General features: G+C 34.5%; 1 protein-coding gene across 1 annotated transcript; it reads left to right on the top strand.

Annotated features, from left to right (window-relative positions):
- The first annotated feature begins 2,363 nt into the window (after positions 1-2,363).
- Positions 2,364-10,035, top strand: LOC139852047 (isocitrate dehydrogenase [NAD] regulatory subunit 1, mitochondrial-like). Its single transcript, XM_071841263.1, has 4 exons — positions 2,364-2,987; positions 8,774-9,013; positions 9,207-9,285; positions 9,400-10,035. The coding sequence occupies exons 1-4, from the start codon at positions 2,475-2,477 to the stop codon at positions 9,672-9,674; spliced, it is 1,107 nt and encodes a 368-aa protein (XP_071697364.1). The 5' UTR covers positions 2,364-2,474; the 3' UTR covers positions 9,675-10,035.
- The last annotated feature ends 4,276 nt before the right edge of the window (positions 10,036-14,311 follow it).

Below are 14,311 nucleotides of genomic sequence, written 5' to 3'. Positions count from 1 at the left end.
AATTACAATAATGTATTAACTTTTAATTTAAATTTAATATGTTAATATTACGATTTATTATTCTCATCCTAATATATATCATATGTTATTATATATTGAATATTTATTGTTTATAAAATTTATAAATACTACAATATATTAGTTATTAATAGATATCTTTTATATATAATTATATAGTTTCATAATGATATGCTATATCTATTTGTATAAACTCATTTTAATAATAGCTTACTTATTTTGTTTATTATTTTGCATTATTAATTCTAATTGATTAAAATATATTTCATTAATTCAAATTATCATATACACTTATATATATATATATATATATATATATATATATATATATATATATATATATATATATATATATATATATATATATATATATATATATATATATATATAAACAATTGTTCGTGAATCGTCGAGCACAGTCAAAGGGAAGTTGATTACATGAAACAGTTAAAAATTTTGAGATTCAATTAAATAGACTTTGCTTATCGCGTCGGAAACATATAAAGATTAAGTTTAAATTTGGTCGAAAATTTTCAGGTCGTCACATTGTGAATAATGTCCCCCTCAACATAACGAAAGGGAATCCCTAATTTCATATTTTCATAGCTTTGGTAAATTTATTGATATATACATTCATGTAAATATCAAACGAGCTTTTGTCCAGTTATCTGAAAGAGAAGAAGCAGAGGCTCTCATGGCACCTGATGTCGTGATGGGCAATCGGACCCCCATTTGAAAAACGTTCTCTTGTCGATTCACGGGGATCTTGTTTATCTTTTTCAAGCGTACTCGATTTTTTCTAGGGTTTCACAAATCAACGACAATTTTAAATAAAATATGATACGTATTTATAATATGTAAAACGCACGTGATGGCATATGTCTTGAACTTAACGGACATTTAATGGTCGTTAGTATGAGAGAATTAATTTAGGAATAAAACGTTAATTAAGTGACTATTTATGCAGTAAATTAATGATAGTGACTAAAACATTAAAAATGACAAAATACGATAATTGTTTTAATTTATTATTATTTTTATTGAAAATCAATCAATTCCAACGTCCTCCAACATGTCGAACAACGACAATTAGCACCACGACCATCAACCACGCCTCTATCAACGGTTTCTAGTAGCGGCGCCGTTGAAGGGCGTAGCCAACGACGGACGAGCTTAATACTAGTGGTCTTAATTTATAGTTTCTATTAAAATCCTATAATGATGATGTCATTATTAGGCTAGTTCCTTTTGTTAAAAAAATCAAAAAATAAAGGAAAAAAATCTTAAGCATGGTGAGTGATGTCATTAATCTAAATAATTTTTAATTAAAATTAAATCTTATTAATTAATTATTATTATTAAATCTTATTAATAATTATTTTAATTATTAAAGTTATATAATTTTGAATTATTTTAAGTTGAGTACATGAAGGTATAAAAGCTAGGCAGAAGGAAACCAATTCTAAACTTATATTTTAATTTACACTTTTAAAATAAAATAGAAATCAATATTGGTAGAAAAGTTAGGCAGAAGTAAACCAATTCTAAATTTATATTTTAATTTACACTTTTAAAATAGAATAACAACCAATATTATCTCTTATGATTTGATGTGGATTGTTTAATATGCATTTTAGGTGTTTGATGAAATGTTCAGCTGTTGAGTTTTTTAGTCTGACTCTATGGTTCCACGGGTCATTAAACTAAATGACTTTAGCATTTACGTTCACTCAATACTTAAAACATATCATTAAACTGTTCCGTTTAAACAAATCCGTAATTTCACGGGTAATTTCACTAGTTAATTATTTAATTATTAATACGATTAATAATTATTAATAAAATTTAATAATAATAATTAATTAATAAGATTTAATTTTAATTAAAAATTACTTAGATTAATGACATCACTCACCATGCCTATGATTTTTTTTTGTCTTTTAATTTTTTTAACAAAAAAAATTAGTCAAATAATGAAATCATCATTATAGAATTTTAATAAAAAAATTATAAATAGATAGATAGATAGATATATTAGATAATCGCCTTTTACTGAAATTAGTTTTGAGATTTTTTTTGGGGAGGTGATATTTCCAAACAAGTTTTTTATAGATCCACACACTTTTGTTGATATTTTTCAATAATGTCCCTAAAATAAATTGTAGTAAAAAACTTGTGTACTATATCATTAAGGACAGTTTAGTAAATCTGGGTGGATTTATCAAAAATGTGTTTGGAAATTTTCACTTCCCTTTTTTTTTTTTTTTTTTTTGGGGATGATTGGAAAGTCTTTCTCCCTCTAGTCGCTCCTCATGTGCCTCCTTCCAATAATTTGCCTGCTCATTCCACTTGCCGATTTCTTCCCCATATAAACCCTAATCTCATCTCTGTCTTTATTTTTTTATTCCTCATAATAATAATTCTATTCACATCAAAAATCGACTTCATTTGAAGCAATGGCCAAACGAACTCTACCTATTCTCAAACAACTACTCCACCGTCGATCACCGCTGATCTCAACCTCAACCCGATCCGTCACCTACATGCCTCGACCCGGAGACGGTGCTCCACGTACCGTAACCCTAATTCCTGGAGATGGAATCGGTCCTCTGGTAACCGGCGCCGTCGAACAAGTAATGGACGCGATGCACGCGCCGATTTATTTTGAGAAATTCGACGTCCACGGCGATATGAAAACGATTCCGACTCAAGTATTGGAATCGATCAAGAAGAACAAAGTGTGTTTGAAAGGTGGATTGAATACACCGATGGGTGGTGGTGTGAGCTCTTTGAATGTACAGCTAAGGAAAGAGCTTGATTTGTACGCATCGCTCGTGAACTGTTTTAATGTGCCTGGACTCCCAACGCGTCATGAGAACGTTGATATTGTTGTTATTAGAGAAAATACTGAAGGTGAATATGCAGGTCTTGAACATGAGGTTGTTCCTGGTGTCGTTGAAAGTCTCAAGGTATATATATTCTTTAAGTGTATAATATGCATTTATATTGATTGGTATATGGTTCACATATTTGTTTGATGCATATAAATTTTAGTGCTCACAAATGTTGAATGTTTCAAGGAATTGATAATAAGAATGAACAATTTCTGAATATAGAATCTAGAACAAATTTCCTTTGGGTTTCATACATTGATCCCGTGGGTACATAGTTTTTTGTTTCTGGTGTATAAATAATCCTTTAACAGACACCAGAGGAGTTGGTTTTTTGCCTTTACATTGTTCGACTTGAACTTCCTTCTAGTCCTAGAATCACTACATCTTTAAACCTATGAATAGTTGTAGGTGAAAGAGGTCCTTTAGCTATAAAAATGAGAGATCTTATAGATTGCTGTACTTGTTCTTAGTTGCGTGAATAAGAGAATAGAATTCCTCATTTACTTTAATGGTAGTTAGTCTGACTTATGATTATCACCGGAAGTAGTTGGCAAGTGCTAGTTGTTAGCAAACATATGGGTCCGGGATCAAAACGGAACCAATTTTACAGGGAAAATGAGAATCGAGGACCGGACCACCTAAATATGATTCTGTTTCGGTTTGGTTCACCAAAGATGACTCTGGGCTACCCGCAAAGCGGGTGGTCGCCCAACAGTTAGTTGGCTCGCAAGTTAATCCGAAAGAATACACTAGCCATGGTAAGATAACAAATGTTCGTGTCATGTACCATGTAGGTTTTGAAGATCAAGGCTACCACAAGTTAATATAAGAAATTTCAGGAGTGGTATTGTGGTTGGAAAAGGAGGAAAATTGCAATATGAAAGTCAATTGGGATTAGAGGTAGCTTTACACAAGTTCTATGAGGATTCAATCAGATACCAACTCATTGTTTTTCTTCTGTTTAGTAGTCAATTTCGGTTTATATTTGTGCTTAGTTGTAAATCACACTGATTAGATTAGAGAACACAATGAGACTTTAAGCGTAATATTGTGAATGCAGAGGAAATGGTGGACATCACATGCCCCATTATCCTACTATGCCGGTGTTGTTTATTTGGAGAAATGCAATGGTTATCTTTCTTCTCATATTCTCACGTGCTCTTATTATACTTTTCAGAGAGCATCAGTTTTTGGATAGAAAGGTTTAGTAGTTCTTTATGTGTTTTGTGGTTAACTTGATAGGCGTATCTGGGGTTTTTGGGTAAAACTATATAAGTGATTTCTGCCATTGTGTAACTGGTAAATGAACAGTATATGCTATATGCATATAGTACGAAAGACGGTTTAAGTGGGCTTTACTACATGCTCAAATAATGTTATTTTTTTTTTAAATTTTTTTTTTTTTTTTTTTTTTTTTTTGCGAGTAATAACGAGATGTATCAACATCCGCATATTAGAGAGCACTCACTTTTTTTTCTTTTTTGATCACTCACAAGTCTCCTGCCGGCCGCCGCCGCCGCCGCTTGTAACCGGAAAGTTATCTTTCCGGCCGGTTACGTTTCTCTCTCTCGATCTATCTTTGTGTTAATTGCTTGCTGATTCCTGCCTATACTTTTATATTAGGAGTAAACCCTTATCTATATATATATCATTGTTATATATATTCACATATTTTTATCATATTTATATAGATATTACTGTTATACTTGCATTCCAGTTTGAATTTTATATTAGCTATAACATACATCTATTTCTATTTATCTTCTATTTTTATTATTTTTGCAACTATAAATACTTATTTATCATAGTCTTTTTTTAACTTTTACTTGGGTCATCTTTTGGTGTATAGGTTAATATTGATCTTACGCATACCTATGGTCACTTGAGGTCATGTCCTAGTTTAGGGGTGGGTAGGCTTAGAGGGGTTAGAGGCGGTAGTAGGGTAGCCACCCTTGGTAAGATTAGAGTGGGTAGTTGGAATATAGGAACCTTGACGGGCAAAAGGATTGAGCTCGTTGATACCTTTATCAAGAGTAATGTGGACATAGGGTGTGTTCAAGAGACTAGATGGAAGGGTGAAGGGGCGGTAGACATTAAGGACTATAGGTTGTGGTACTCGGGTTCTAGGATAGCACGGAACGGGGTAGGTATCTTTTTGGGAAATCTACATAAGGATAACGTTGTTGACGTGGGTAGGTTTAGCGATAGGATTATGTCGGTTAGTCTAATTATTAAGGAGGAAACTTTCACGGTTATTAGCGCTTACGCACCTCATGCGAGTTTAAGTGATACGGAAAAGAAGAGTTTTTGGGAATTGTTAGATCAGGTAGTGAGGGGGTGCCCAGCGGATCATCGACTAATTATAGGGGGTGATCTGAATGGACACATAGGAGTGGAGACAGAAGGTTACGAGGGAGCCCATGGGGGTTTTGGGTTTGGTCCTAGAAATGAAGAAGGGCGCTCAATCCTTGAGTTTGCCATTGCCCACGAGTTGGTTGTAGCTAACTCTTTTTTCAAGAAGAGGGATGCTCAGTTAGCCACTTTTTATAGCGGGGGCCGTTGCACCCAGATTGACTTTTTGCTCCTTCGTAAAGGGGAACTTAGGACATGTAGGGACTGTAAGGTCCTTCCAGCATATACGTGCTCCTCCTAGCACAGATGGTTGATCATGGACCTAGTTACCCGGAGAAGAGTTCGTAGGAGGGCTAAGGTTGTGTAACATAGAATCCTTTGGAAGAGCCTACATGGAGCGAAGGCAGAGACTTTTAGAACGACTGTTGCCGATAGATTGAGTGTAGAAGGGGATAACGTAGCCCCTGCTCACGTTGACCAGTTATGGAACCGTATGGCGTCCACTATTAGAGAGGTGGCAAAAGAAGCTTTAGGGGTGGCATTAGGGACATCGAGAGCCCATAAGAGTAATAGAGAATCGTGGTGGCTTAGTGACGATGTCCAAACGAAAGTCGCGTTAAAGCAGACGAGGTTTAAGGAGCTCATTACTTTTGGAGCAGGGACACCTGCAGAGAGAACTAGAGTAGAAGAAAGATATAAAGAAGCTAAAAGAGAAGCAAAGAAGGCTGTAGCAATTGCAAAAGACAAAGCTTATGAAGATTTATATAGGAAGCTAGACTCTAAAGAGGGAGCCAATGACATATATAGAATAGCTAAAGCTAGGGAGCGAAGAGGCAGGGACTTAGTTAGCGTCAAATATATCAAGGATGAAGCAGGTCAAAGTATAGTGAGAGAAGACCTTATTAAGAAAAGATGGGAAGAGTATTTTGCATCCCTTTTTGGTAGGGAAAGAACAGAGCGGAACGGGGAACTCCACGAGGTTCGTGAATACCAAAACAACTGTTTCTGCACGAGGATTAACCAGGAGGAAGTTAGATCAGCCCTACGAAAGATGGGGAGAAACAAAACAGTAGGACCAGACCAAATCCCGATTGAGGCGTGGAGGTGCCTAGGAGGCGATGGGGTTAGATGGTTGACTAACCTTTTCAACACGACGTTTAGAAGCGCAAAGATGCCTATGGAATGGAGACTCAGTGAGGTCATACCCATTTACAAGAACAAGGGAACCTATTTACAAGAACAAGGGAGATGCACAAATATGTAGTAATTACAGAGGCATAAAGTTACTTAGTTATACTTAGTTATACTATGAAGCTTTGGGAGAGAGTGATTGAGACGAGGCTCCGACGCGAGACAAAGGTTTCAGAGAACCAATTCGGTTTCATGCCAGGACGCTCGTCGATGGAGGCAATTCACATCGTTAGAAGCCTTATGGAGAAGTATAGGGAAAAGCAAAAGAACCTACACATGGCGTTCTTAGACCTGGAAAAGGCTTATGACTGTGTCCCGCGCGAGCTGATTTGGAACTCTTAATGCTAGGGGTGTCCCAAGTAGATATATAAGAACTATTAGAGATATGTACGACGGGGCGAAGACTCGCGTACGCACGACAGTAGGAAACACAGAGTTTTTCCCTGTAGAGGTAGGTCTACATCAGGGATCGGCACTTAGCCCATATCTTTTCGCTTTGATCCTAGACGAACTAACTAAGAGGATACAAGAGGACATCCCATGGTGCATAATATTCGCCGACGATATTGTTTTAGTTTCGGATTCCCAGGATGTGCTTAACAGAAGGCTAGAGCAATGGAGGACTGCACTAGAATCAAATGGCCTACGGATTAGCAGACCTAAATCGGAGTACCTTAGATGCGATTTCAAGGCGAGCGAAGAAGAACAAGAGGATTTAGTGGATGTCAAAATTGGGGATCAGATTTTACCTCCTCAAGAGTCCTTTAGATATTTAGGCTCGATGCTTCACAAATTGGGAAGGATAAATGAGGACGTGACGCATCGTATACGAGTAGGATGGTTGAAGTGGAGGGCAGCGAAAGGGGTGTTGTGCGACAAGAAGGTACCCCTTAAATTGAAAGGGAAATTTTTCAAGGTGGCAATCAGACCGGCCATGTTGTACGGCTCAGAGTGTTGGCCAATGACGAAAGCCCAAGAGAGGAGAATGGAGGTGGCAGAAATGAGGATGCTTAGGTGGACGTGTGGCAAGACCATGCTAGATATGATTCCAAATGAAGTTTTTAGGGAGAACTTGGAAGTTGGGAACATAACCAACAAGTTGAGGGAAGGACGACTTAGATGGTTCGGGCATGTTATGAGGCGCCCACTTTTAGCCCCGGTTAGGAGAGTCGAGACCCTCGTTGTTGGGGGCGTAAGGAGAAGGGGTAGACCCAGACGTAGGTTGGAGGATAGAGTGAAGCTTGACATGAAGGAGCTCTTATTGACCGAGGACATGACTTCTGATAGGAATTTGTGGAGGAGTAGAATTAGAATAGATGACTAGGTTCTACATATGGTTTTTTATTTTATATATTTATATTATATTTTTTGTCTACTTGCTTGTGTGCACTTCATATATGTTTTTTTTTTCGTGGGACTTTACGTATATATAATATATCTATACTTATTGTAGCTTATTCACATGCTTTATTGCACTTTATGGTTACATGTTTGTATTACATTATATAGCTATTAAATTATACGTACTTACATATCACATGTTTTTATGCTAACATTGTATACTTATTTGTCTATGCCTACATAGTATACCATCTATTTTATACTGCATATTATACCTACATGCTTCTTACCAACATGTTTACGTATACTTATTGTACTTACATGACTTGTTATACTTACTTATTTGACACTCACATATTTTACTTATATGCTATATTACATTATATTGTTATATGCTGTATTTACCTATACATATCGTATTGGAGTATACATTATTCATGGTGAAGTTTATATTTTATCAACTTTACTTGTTTATTTTTTATTTCACATATCGGTTTTCATGGTTCTTTCTGGTCGGAGGTCCCTAAGAGGCAGCCTCTCTGCTCTACAGAATAGGGAGGGACGACTTCCTCTACCTGGGGATCGATAGGTATCCGTGGGTGTAGGAATGACTTCCCTTTTACTTTAGGGTAGAGGAAAGGACTGTCTACATCTAACCTCCCCATACTCCACTTCAGTGGAATTGAGTATTGTTGTTGTTGTTGTTGACTTGTTAATTGGAACTCACCAGATGGTGCAATAAATGCCATGTAAAGGTGTACAACTAACTCGTTATATTTTAATAATGATCTTTATCTCACACATGTAGCTCGTTAGTATACAGATAATGCACATAAATGCTGTATATTCTTATTATGTGATCTATCATCCATTCAAATTTGCAGCTTTGTCACTTTTATCATGGACTTGTGATTCGTCAAAACGAGAGGTAATATCCTTAATTCTGGAAATAATGATTGATATTTTAAATTTGGCAGGTGATCACAAAGTTTTGCTCGGAACGTATTGCCAAATATGCGTTTGAGTATGCTTATCTCAACAATCGGAAGACAGTGACTGCTGTGCACAAAGCAAATATTATGAAACTAGCAGATGGTTTGTTTCTAGAATCATGCCGAGAGATAGCAAGCAGGTATCCTAGCATCAAATACAATGAGATTATTGTCGACAACTGCTGCATGCAGCTTGTTTCAAAGCCTGAGCAATTTGATGTTATGGTAAGTAATTCTCGAGCAATATGATTTTCCTAATTCATGAGTATTCAATTGCGTGTTTATTTTGACTCTGGGCTCTTCTCTGGTTAGAGATAATAAGTATATGAAATACTTAATATTATTATCATCTCACGATGAGATGATTTTGCTGCTATAATATAAAAGAGATTTGATATGATAGTTTTTTATTATACAGGTGACTCCTAATCTGTATGGAAATTTGGTGGCAAATACGGCTGCTGGTATTGCTGGAGGCACTGGTGTCATGCCTGGAGGTTTGTCATCTTTGCATGATTATTCTCTGTTTGTTACTCTTGCAGTTGGTATTAGTTCTTATTAGTGCATTTATACGGTTTGATTGATATAGAAATAAATAAATGTAATTGCAGGTAACGTGGGGGCTGATCATGCGGTGTTTGAGCAAGGAGCATCAGCAGGAAATGTTGGAAAACAGAAAATTGTAGATCGGAAGACGGCAAATCCAGTTGCTTTGCTCTTATCATCAGCAATGATGCTTAGACATCTGCAGTTCCCTTCATTTGCAGACAGACTAGAGAACTCTGTCAAGCGTGTGATTATGGAAGGAATATATCGAACAAAAGATCTTGGTGGCACCAGTACTACTCAGCAAGTCGTAGATGCTGTCATTGCCAAACTCGAATGATAAACAATGTGCTTGGTTGGTTGATTAGTAATCCTCTACAGATGCTGTCACCAGATACATAGATAACATCATTTTATTGTTTTATCTTCTTCTTCAGACTCTATTCTATTGGGGGGATTGATTTCCTTGTGAATAACAAACATGACCCATCGGGCCGGCATACTTTAATAATAAGAAGAAAGAAAAAAAAAAGAGACGTTTTGTTGGTACTGACACAAAGATGCGTTCAGGAAATATTGTACGTAGCGAAGTTGAAGGTCAATTTCTCTTAAACTAAACATAGTTGTTTTTTTGCTATATATCTCTGAATGAATTGACTTGTAAAACTACTTTTTTTTTTTTTTTTTGGCATATTTATTAACATCAATTTCAGGTGTGTATGACTTATGTTGTACATAAATGTTTGCCTTGAATACATATGAATTTTTAATCTTTCTTCAATTGAAGATGAAATTTACAACACTTAATAGTCAAAGCTCCACATTTAAAGTAACTGTGGCGCGTGAAGCGAAGAATTAAGCAATGCAAATGGTGGTGTTTTTTTTTAAACTAGCCTTTAAGAGCCCGTGCGTTGCACGGCGACTCTTAATCAAAAAACTATAAATGTAGAAATATTATGCTAACTGAATCCTAAACATAAAATATGTAATTTTGCAAACACATAAATATTGCGATGAGTACATAAAAGTCTCATACGAATGAGTACATTTAGTAGTAGTATCAATTACTGGTATGATACATTTACAATAACGAAATCCTTCATTATTGATAGTATTTGTATCGGAACCAAATTTATTGAAAAATACAATATCGTAAGCGCTTTGAATGAATACACTTACAATGCAACTACATGACAGTATAAAAATGAATACAGTTTGATTAAATTTCATGTACTTGTTCCATGACAGTATAAAAATGAATACAGTTTGATTAAAACAACTACATGTCAATGATATGGAAAAAAACATTCTTGTCATCTATATTCCGAAACAATGTGTATTGTAATTATCCAATAATTATGAATACATGTAGATGTTGTCCTGGTGAAAATTTAAGAACAATATTGTGTAAACATCCACACTGAAAATTAATGTAGCACAAAATCAACATTTAGTACATGATGTGTAGGCCCTTATATAACTATTATTGTATTTTTCTTTTACAACATGTTAACGGTCATGTCCTATGTTATAATTTTCCAATGTAACCAAAAAGTAGGTCAAACGGGTCAAAGGGTCGAAATGGACAATCATAACACTTTACATATTATAACAATGAAACTTTCATAATATATTACTTCGTAGAAACTATAAGATGCATACATTCCTTCAATTAAACCATAGATGATATAAATTATATCCGTTTGGAATATTGCTAACCGAAATCAATTGAGAGCATAATAAGTGCTAATCGAAAGAAACAATCAGATCCAAAAACCCCATTTTCATATATTTGCTATTAGTCAAAAATATATTATTGAGTTGAGTAAAAAAAATGAAAGATAAGAAACATTTATCTACTTTTAGAATTGAACTTTTTAATCAATAAGCTATAGTTCATCTACTAAATACTTCACTTAGTTTTGAGATAAACATAAAACATTTGCATGTATATACTAATAAAAGTAAACAAAATCATGCTTATTGAGACTAGTATCTTTAATAATAGCATTAAACGGGTCATACCTTCAAGACCAATGTCCACCTTCAAGAATAATATCCAGGTCATATAAGTACTGTAATAGAGCAAAAATAGGTTAGCCAGGCTAAAAAAATTCAAGAGAAAGGAGCATAGAGAGATTTTATATGTAAATAGGTTAAGGGGAAAAAATTTCATAATCCAACAGAAGGTATGTAGGTCGACCGAAAGAGGATAACTGCAAGCCTACATTGAATACAATGTAACTATAACTTAGACGATAATAAACGCTGTGAATCTGCAAAACAGTGCAGGCATCTACCCGATAGATTTACTAACAGTTTCTCGAAGTTTAATATACGAAGAAAAGTTATAAAATCCATCACTTGTAGGCAGATTCTACTGTTTCCAATGTTATTCTTCATGATTCTGCATCTTTTTTAAAGCCTTCCTAACGCCCGACTTTGAATTAAAAAGGATAACATGAAACAGTAGGGTAACACAGTTAGTACATAAAACATCATCAAGAATAACTATTGGTTGAACAGTCAATTCCAACCCATTTTACTAATGAATGACTCAATTTAGGTTAAGATTTATTTTAAGAAGTTGAATCAAGACATTCAATTTAGCTATGCATGGGATGTGTCCAATGGGAATAGGTTAGAAATTGCCAAACCGTATAATTTTAAAGTAGATATCCTCCTATGTAATTTCTTTTAGTGATTTAAATTATTAATGTTAAAACTATTATTTTGTACTTAAAATCAACCCCTAATCTCTTTTGTGGGACTCTCTTGTGTGATACGTCTTTTGTGGGACTTTCTTGGTTGAAACCTCCATAAAATTGCAGAAAAGTACAAAAAACTTAAGTGAATGAACAATCATAGCAACCCTCGCTTCATTAGTCGACGGAAAAAAAACGACAGAGAAAAAGAATAAAAAACTTTAAATTGGCATTTTATCAAATCTAATAAGGTTAGGCGCATTAGAAGCATAGATCACAAATACTAACCTCATCACTGGTAAATCCACTTTCAAGCTTATTTCATAAACAATATGATTTGCCCCATCAGCTTAAGGAGCCTTACTTATCATTCTGATTTACCAGCATTTCACCTGAATAAAAACCGACACATTTTGGAAAGCTCATAACAGGTTCCTAAATTAGTGAATTATACATACCATTTCTGCCATCCGGTTGAAACTAATCACTTGTGCTTGATATTGCAAAAACCCGACAATAAGCCTGAGTGATGTTACCTTTCCAATGAACTTTTGTGCCTTCTTGCTTCCTTACCACTACAAAAACCCATCCATATTCATTGCCAAATGTAAATGTTAAACATATGCAAAATTAGTGTATGAGAAAAGATAATGTAAAAAAGGCGCGCATACAATATGCACACTCTTAAACCATGTGTCTGCAAAAATGCATAAAGCCAATAGCTCTCTTTGCACTATTTTCGCCAACTATTGAACCATGTATCTGCAAACAATTCGAAAACAAATTCCTTCTATTAGTATGATTAAAATACCTTCCTTAGTTATGAGACAGTGTCAAAGAAAAGTGTCACCCATCATAATAACAAAGCAGCATCACATAACCAATAGCCATCTGGATAGCGTCAAAGATTAACAAAAAACACAACCTTTGTTTGATTCTAATTAAACTATAAAAACAACACATCGAATAATGCAACAACAATATGTGCTGCAGTTGTAAGGACATGAAGATCAATAAAATGCAATATCACAAATTCAATGAAACTTACAATTTTACTCTCCCCGGTCTGCATCAAAATAAACTGATTATGCTATAAACGACTTCTTTAGTTGTACATGAAAAAAAAAAAGAAAAAAGAATACAGAACAAACAAATATATTAATTATGTATCCCTAAATGTATTGAATAATTGGTTTTAGGTTTTATTATTAAACAATATAAAGGGATATTACAAAGAAAATCTCAACTTTGATATACAATTGAACGAAGATTACAAAAATATTTCGAAATTACAAAATACAATAGAAAAACCTCTCCTCTGATTCAATTGAACGGAAATTCAGTAATTAGATCCTGACTGGTCACTGTCGATTTTGGGTACCCACTGAATGAATTATCAAATAAATCAAATTACTACCAAATGGAAGAATGATTTTTATTCGAAATTCGCAAATTAAATCGAAGAACGAAGTTTCATTCAAATTACGTATTAATCACTAAATCATATACCGTAATAAACGGTCAAGAAATTTCGATATTAAATATTGCACAAGTATTCAACGAAAGTAGGTTAAATTAATTTACAGTAGTATGTGAATTAAAGATGGCCAGATTCAATTGAATTAGTAAGGATTGCTAATTTATTAAATCAAAGGAGAATGGCGTACCTGAGTTCACGTGAAATTCAATTGAAGATATAAAATAACCAAATTAATCAAAACCTGACAGATCCGTATGAATAAATTAGGGTTGAAGCAAACGGTAAAGGATCGGAGCAAATGCTGTCGACGTGAATCGTGTGAAACCAAATTTAAAACGTATAAAATCGACGTGAATGGAATTTAGATTTAGATGTGTGGCGATTGAGAAGATTGAAGAAGAAGAACAATTAGATTAGGGTAACTGAGGGAAACAGATTGAATTCGTGTAGGTGTGAGAGATTATTTTTCTTTATTTTTCTTATACCGTTTATGTTTTTTTTTTTTTAAAAAAAAAAAACAAAACGTAGCTGAATAAACCTAGGGAATGACACGTGTAAGCATAGTAGGAGTATTCTTAGGGTGTGACACATAGGATGATTTGTATGTCATGATTTATGTGAGGTAGGGGATGGACCGACTTTGTTTACTAGACCAATATCAAAAACTACAACCAAGACATTATTAGTTATCTTTCTTGATTACAAGGTGATGATGACTGACTGCTTAGCATAATGCCTGTATATGTATGCATCAATAGTTGACGTCAAAAAAGGAGGTACAAGAGGAAACCA

Source organism: Rutidosis leptorrhynchoides, chromosome 6, assembly GCF_046630445.1.
Source record: "Rutidosis leptorrhynchoides isolate AG116_Rl617_1_P2 chromosome 6, CSIRO_AGI_Rlap_v1, whole genome shotgun sequence".
NCBI lineage: Eukaryota > Viridiplantae > Streptophyta > Magnoliopsida > Asterales > Asteraceae > Rutidosis > Rutidosis leptorrhynchoides.
Note: the sequence above shows the minus strand (reverse complement) of the source record. Positions and strands in the feature narration are given on the sequence as shown.